The sequence below is a fragment of the Egretta garzetta genome, unplaced genomic scaffold (genome assembly GCF_000687185.1).
Source record: "Egretta garzetta isolate BGI_Z169 unplaced genomic scaffold, ASM68718v1 scaffold270, whole genome shotgun sequence".
Lineage (NCBI taxonomy): Eukaryota > Metazoa > Chordata > Aves > Pelecaniformes > Ardeidae > Egretta > Egretta garzetta.
The window spans coordinates 58147-65168 of NW_009258274.1; the positions used below are offsets into that span (position 1 = coordinate 58147).

General features: G+C 53.5%; 1 protein-coding gene across 1 annotated transcript in view; it reads left to right on the forward strand.

Annotated features, from left to right (window-relative positions):
* The window catches only part of LOC104123441 (LON peptidase N-terminal domain and RING finger protein 1), a 14947-nt gene extending 11639 nt beyond the window's left edge, over positions 1-3308 (forward strand). The window contains exon 13 of the mRNA XM_035890776.1: positions 3160-3308. Within this exon, the coding sequence (XP_035746669.1) occupies positions 3160-3308 (149 nt within the window). The remainder of the gene's footprint in view (positions 1-3159) is intronic.
* Positions 3309-7022: the final 3714 nt, after the last annotated feature.

Here is a 7022-nt window from a genome sequence, read left to right on the forward strand (position 1 = left end):
GAGCCCCCCGGCCTCTCCGCGGGGACACCACCTCCCCCTTGGGTTTCTCCATGTGTTGCTTCATGGTTTTGCATGTGGTTTGAGACCCCCAAAAGTGACCTCAGCGATGAGCTGGGCACCCTCTGCCCCACTTGGTGGGGCCGGTGCTGCACCGGCAATGACACTTTGCCGTCCATGCTGCCTCCGGGAGCTGCTTAGTGACATGGCCGAGCTGTGCCACTGAAGGGGGGTCTGGGATGGAAAGCTGGGTTGCGTCTTGGGAACCAAAATCACTTGCTGAGCTGCTTCGGCGCTAAGGAGGATTCTCCTTAGGGCAGAGGACTGAGTGCCAGGATCACCTTGGTTTTGGCTCTTCTGCTTTGAAGGACAATGTAGGCATTTTTGGTAAAGGTCCTGCTCTGTGCAGCAGGTTTAGAGGCTTGGAAGAAGTGGCACTGGGAGGCAGAGAGGTCCCAATGGCTTCCCCCAGCCCCGGGACCTGATGGCTCTGCCTCCACTTACAACTTTGACTTAATTTCTATTTGAACGAGAAGAAAAGTTCAAATAAACAATCTGCAACTCGTGGTCCTGCTCCCAGTCACCTCCATGGCCACATGGCAAGGAGAATCTGCTCTTCGAATGCGCCCAGGTCCAGACGTCCCCTTCCCACCGCTCTGCTTGGTGCTCTGCCGTGTTTGCTGTGCCGAGCTTGCCGGCCACTTCCCCGGCTGCCAGCTCCACTGCCGTGAAGTGCTGTGGGAAGGAGGGGATTTGGCAGCACTGGTGCTTTTTTCCCCACCCAAAGGCTGCTGCTTGTGAGCCTGGCTGGGTTCAGGCTGCAGGGCCCAACCTGGGGGCTGAAAGGAGCCGATGGCGTGAGGGAGTTAGGGCTGGAAGCCGTTTTGTGAGACTGTCTGCTCCTTGACTAGTGCAATTTTCCTGTGTTCAGTGTTTCTTGTGAACTTTCTGCCTCCTCAGGAGAAAATAAGTATCTGAGCTGAGGCCGGATCCTTGTTCTTGGGACCCAGAACAGTTCAGGATCCCCCAAAAGAGCAGAGTGAAGTCAAGGGGAGACAAACTTCTGGAGAGGTGGGGAGGGGGTCAGACTGGTGAGCCCCATGTCAGGGGAGCCAAGTGCCTGTCTGCAAGTGCCTGGCTGCTGCTTGTCTCTAAACACAGGGAAAAAACTAGCCCCCCTGGACAGACCAGGCTTTCCTCCATGGAAATCCTGAAGGTCTGGGATTTTTGTCTCCCATCCATATTTTCAGTGGCTTTGGATTGAATTTTAGGAGTGACATCCACTTAGTTGTTGGATTAACATTGCTTCCAGAATTTTATCCCTGCTTCTCTCAAAGGCTCTGCACCCCGTCTGGGGGTTCAGTGGGCTGCTGGATGTGTGGGGGGAGAGAGAAAAATCAAGCTGGGGCTACAGTGGTCCCTATTGTATGTGTGGCTGGGCTGAGCACGGGGCACGTGGCTCTGGACACAGCTCTGGAGAGGTCCCTGCCCAGGGCCACTGCCTTTTGCTGTCCTGTCTCCAGGAGCAAGAAGTTTTGGGCTCTTCCTCTCCAGCAAAGTGCTTCCCCGGAGCAGCAGTCGGGGGAGCTGAGGGCTTTCTCCGCAGGGACCATAGCAAATGCAGGGTGGCTGAGGACAACTCAAAGCTGGATTTGCTCCTCTACCTTTGAGCCATGTCCTCCCCCACTTTGCTGCTGTCTCTGGGGCACCGTGACTCCCCCAGGGGGCTATATCCTCGGCATGTCAGACCAGGGTGGGCAGGGGTAGGTGATGGAGGGATGACTTGCAGTCCTGGGGCAGGTACATGCAGGTGGCAGGATGCCACTGAAGTTTGGTAAGTGCCTTTCTTTCCTGCAGGGTCCATATGAGCTCACCCAGTGACACCCCTGCCCCTCACCTGCCCCCCGAGTTACCTGTTCCCCAGGGGCAGGAGCTCTCTGGGCCACCGTGGGTCCCTCCGGCAAGGGGGTGGCATGGGAGGATGCAGGGGAGAAGCGTGGGTCTGCACCACGTCCATGCTGGGGGAGCGCTGGAGACCAGAGCCACATCTGCCTGGTTGCTTTGGGAAGGGACTTGTGCAAATCGCTCCAGTTTGCTCGGAGCACCTTTGGGGTTTGTATTGGTATCTTTGCTCTTTGAATTAAATTTTCTTCCTGGTCATTGAAATAAAGACTTTTTTGTTGTTGTTGTTTTGTTGCTGATGACTTAGCTTCTAGCTGCTCATTGATGAAAGTCCTTGGGCATCACCAGGGAGACTTGGGGATGCATGGAGTGGTGACACCGTGGCCTTCAGGCAACAAGTTACGATCGACCCAGTGAACGCAGTCCAGCAAAGGTAGGTGGCAACAAGGGAAAAAAAATACGGTGGTTTTGCTCGCAGAAAGTGAGCACGTGAAACAAGGCAAGAAGGAGTAGCTCCTGCCTGTCATTGCAGCTAAAGGCTTTGGGGAAGAATGGGAACCAGGAGACCAGTCTGGCAGAGATGCTGGCCAGTGTGGGATGACCCTGGAGGGTGTCTGTCCCTCGAATGCTGTAGTGAGTCTGTCCCTGTCCTGCCTTTGCAAACATGGGCAGAGGGCTGCGAGCTGGGAGTAGGTTTGCTTTTGGCAGCTGGCACTGGGGATAAGGGACAACCCAGGGAGACATGCATGGGACCTAAAAGGAGAGGGTTGCCCTGGATGGAGAGGGGACAGTCTTCAACCCCAAGGATGGGGATGTCCTGCTGGGAGCGCTCTCGTCTGTCTCTTGCTCCCACCTCACCTCTTCCCTCTACCTCCCAAGCGTGCCATCCAAAACCAAGGTCAAGAAGGGAATTTCCTCTGCTTTGCACCCTGCCTGGGAACGTGGAACAACTGTGGAAGAGAGGGAGAGGGCTCAAGTGGTCTGAGATGGTGGATAACCCTAAAAAGGTCCCATGCCTCAGAGCAGGGTCATTAATATAGACACCATGAGGAATTATACTTTGAATTTCACCCCCAGCAATTCTCTACAGAAACAGCCGTGCCCTGGCGAAGCCCAGCTGTGTGCTGTGGCCGATGCCAGCCCCTTTGGTGGTTCCAGCAGCCCAAGCCTTGTGCCTGGCTGGGCATCTTGCATGTCTGTGTGTGCAGGAGTCTGGAGCTGGCACTGGATCCCTTTGCCATGTGGCCCTGCTCCCACTAGATGTCAGGAAGAGGCTGAGTGCGGGCGAGGAAGACGGTGCAATGGAGGGGGTGTGCAGCATCAGTGCTGCCAGAGCCTTGGCCATGCTCTTCTCACCCCCAGCCCCAAAAGCAGCCCTGCTCTCAGCCCTGGCCCCACGCAACGAGTAGGGCTGGGCTGCCCCGAGCTTTCCATCAGCGCAGAAGCGAAGCTGGGGACCAGTGCAGCGCGTCACTTGAGGCCACCTCCTCTTTCCCAAGTGCACAGGGAGAGCTGTCCTGGGAGACCCTTTCTCCACTCAGGCCAGTAAGGTCTTGGGACTGGAGCAGGGGACTGGGGCAGCTGGGGGGTGTTCTCCTCCCCATACTCCTCCAGCCACCCTGCTGGTCATGGCCTCAGCTCAAAGGTGGGATATGAGGCAACTTCTTCTTCCAGCACACAGCTGAGACATAACGGTGTCCCACAACCCCTTGCAAAAGCAGACCCAGCATCACACAGCCCCATGGGGATGACAGGTTGCTTCAATGAGCAGTTGGGATCTGGGTGGGGGCAGCTGGGTGGGACCTGGCCATTCCATGCTGCCCCTTTCCCAACCCTGGCCCGAATGTCTACCTGGGGGAGGGAACCCCAGCATCCCTGCTATCAGGTGGGACTGTGAGGTGGATGTTGGACTCATTAATGGCTCTCACTAAACCTCCAGAGATGCTCTACTCTTCAAGGTCTGTTTTGGGCTGCTTTTGGACCCAGGCTGCTATGGCCTGACTCTGTCTGCGGGGACACAGAGGACCCAGGGTGGCCAGGAGCAGCTCCTTCCCCAGCCCTGAGGGCTCCTGCTTCACCTTGTCCTCTGTCATGAGCCCGTGGAGAGGTCAGATCTGGTCCTGCCTGGCATGGCTGGGGCTGGCAGCTATGGGCACCTCCAGCCTCTCTGCCCCAGGCTCAGTGGTATGCACGGTGGCTTCACACACATCAACACGGTGGCACATCAGCAGCCAGAGCTGTGGGGAGATGGGTCTGTCTCTGCACAGGCTCCTTGGAGGCACTTGGGGTCCAAGGGGAGATGAGCTGCCCAACCCTGCAGCACAGGAGCTCCGTCCTGCCTGCACCACCGCACTTTGCTTTCTGCTGCTCAGATTTGTTTCCTCCTGGTATTTTTCCATCTCCGCATGCACTCCTCCCCTGCGCATCCTAACAATAACAAGTAATGATTTCTGGCCTTTATATAACACTCATCATCGGAGCATTTCAGATGGACATCTGTATCCTTCTCTGGATTTTACAGGCAGGAACCTGGGGTGGAAAGAAGCAATGTTTTGCCCAGCATCACCCAACAAGGTCCCTGGTAGTCAGGGGACCACTCTCCACATGGGTCCCTCTTCCCACCTCATCCAGCTCTGTGGATGCTGGGACATATCCTGCACCAGGATTTTACATCCCTGGGGAGGTGTAAATCAGAACTAGCACTGGCCCTGCTCCCACCATCCCAAAATGCATCCTTCAGCTCCCCTGACCTCCTCTCCAACAGCACGTTTTCCTCCCTTACTCTTTGGCACCTTCAGCCCAAGACATCAGTGACGGCTTCCCTCACCTAATAGTGTGGGCAAGCAATTAGCTAAAGAGGCAAGTAATTAATACAGCAGGTGTCAGCCTGCGCCTCGTCTTTCTTTAACAAATGGTGCATTTCCAAACTAATTAGGCCAGCCAGTACTTGAGATAGCAGAAAATCAACACGAGATTGTTCAAGCTAAGATCTACTCTAGCAAGGCCACACTTGTGCTGGAAGAGGAGCACAGTACATGCTAAGGTTAATGAAGGTAGGAAGAAAAGGGAGAAAACCAGCATCTAGTTTTTTTCTGTCCTTTAGCAATACCAGTTGGTGCAATGAAAGATGGATCATATTGGTCCTGGTTTTTTTCAAAAAAAAAAAAGAAAGGCAGATGTGCCATCTCTTTGAAGAAAACTCATCCACGGGATGTATTCAAAGGTGGAAAATGACAAGTGATGAAAAAAAGAAACTCAAAGCTGCTGCCTCCCCCATGGCTTCCCCTGGCCAGGCTGTGTCAGGCACGAAATCAGTCTCTGTCCTGTATGGAGCAGAGCAGGGTGATTGTAGACGTGTTCTGAGAGCGACCTGGAGCAGAGATCAAGCGGCAGCTGGACAAATACCCTTGCCTCCAGTTCGATGGCGTTTTGGAGGTGCATTGCTGGCACGTCCCCAGGCTGCACTGCACACAGGAGCCATGCAAAGCCAAGCCCTGATCCAAGCAGGAGCAGGAAACCTGGGAAGATACATCAGGTGGAGCTGCCTCAACATGACCATGGGTCATTTACACCTGTAGTAAAGAGATTTACTGGGACAGGCTTTTCCTACAGGCTTTCTAAAACCCATCTGGGCCCATCACACCAGCGATGGCCACCAACCTGCAACCGGGCAGCCCTGAATTTGGGGCAGCTGCATGGGGCTGCCTCCCAGCCCTCCCACACCCCCTGATTCAGAGACACCTTTCAGCCCCTTGGGGAGCATCTGGAGGAGGAATTTACCCCCTAGTGTGTGACTGTCCCCAGTCCCATGGCAGCGACACCCCTGATGCTGAGCACGACGCCGGAGGTGCAGGGTTACCCCCAGCACTGCTCAGTCCAGGTGGAACCATGTTCCTTGATGGCAAGTAAGGCAGAGAGCCATCACTGATGTTAACCACTCTCTTGGGGGCTATCAAAGCCTTAATAAACACCGATTAGCTTCAGTCCAGATGTGTAGGATTGTAAGCGTCGGAGCTGGGAGCCGGTAACACGGCGTAGGACACCACCACCCAACCAAAGCAAACCTCAGCAAAGCAAGCCATCGCCCATGCTGGGTGGGAGCACACCAGCTTGTGGAGAGAGGGATATTATATAGGGTCATATATATATACACATACATATATATGTCCTCCTTGTTGATTTTTGATTTCACAAAACTGTTGCAGCCCAGGTAAAATATCTACAGGCCTGATTAAACATCGAGGAAATAGGAAACTTGTTAAAAGTATGGAACTTTTATAAATACAGCATTATTAAAATAAAATGCGACTTTTAGCAAGGACAGCTCTCTCAGCTGTGCTGTGTTTACCTTAATTGTTTCCCTCCATTAATTACAGTCTGAGAGGGAGACTTGTGCAAATTGAAATAAATTAATCGAATTTGTTTAGAGTTTTGTGTGGCTGGCTTATGGGGATTGCAATTAAGCCAGTATGTTTGGGGTATTAAATTACATTACCTAGCTCTGTTCTTCCCTTTTCGAGCACCAGGAACGTGAAAAGGCAGGAGTCAGCCACAATTAGAAGATAAACAGGCAGTGCGAGCAATCATTAGCTTAGCTCCTCTGCCTCAAGAATTTCACTCCTCACAAGTATTAAGGCCCATCCCTTAATAAATGCAGCCCGGCTCTGTGCAATGAAGATAAAGGGGAGATGGTGGAGTGGAGACCAAGGCGCGTCTCAGCTCTGCCCTGGCAGTGGAAACAGTGACGTGGGTGGGAGTTTAGTCTGATTCTCCAGGAAAATTAGGCTATGTGACTCAGCAGCCTTGCGTGCATTCTTGCTGGTTCCCACTAGCAGCTGCCCAGTACCACCCACGTTTGACACTGGGGAAGAGGCTTCCAGATATATTGAGGTCCCGACAAGGTCTGTAAAAACGGGCAATGAAATAGAGAAGAGAAATGCATCTGCCAATGGGGAGGGGAAAGGGATGCTCAACCCTTATTAGACACCAGAGAATCTACACAACAGTCTTCTTCCAGATAGGTATTTAAGAGGAAACTTTGCTTCATTGGTGTTGTCCAATCTGCTCTAGTCTTATCCCAAACCAGCCAAAGGAATGGGCTGCACGGGAGTTTGCTCCAAAAC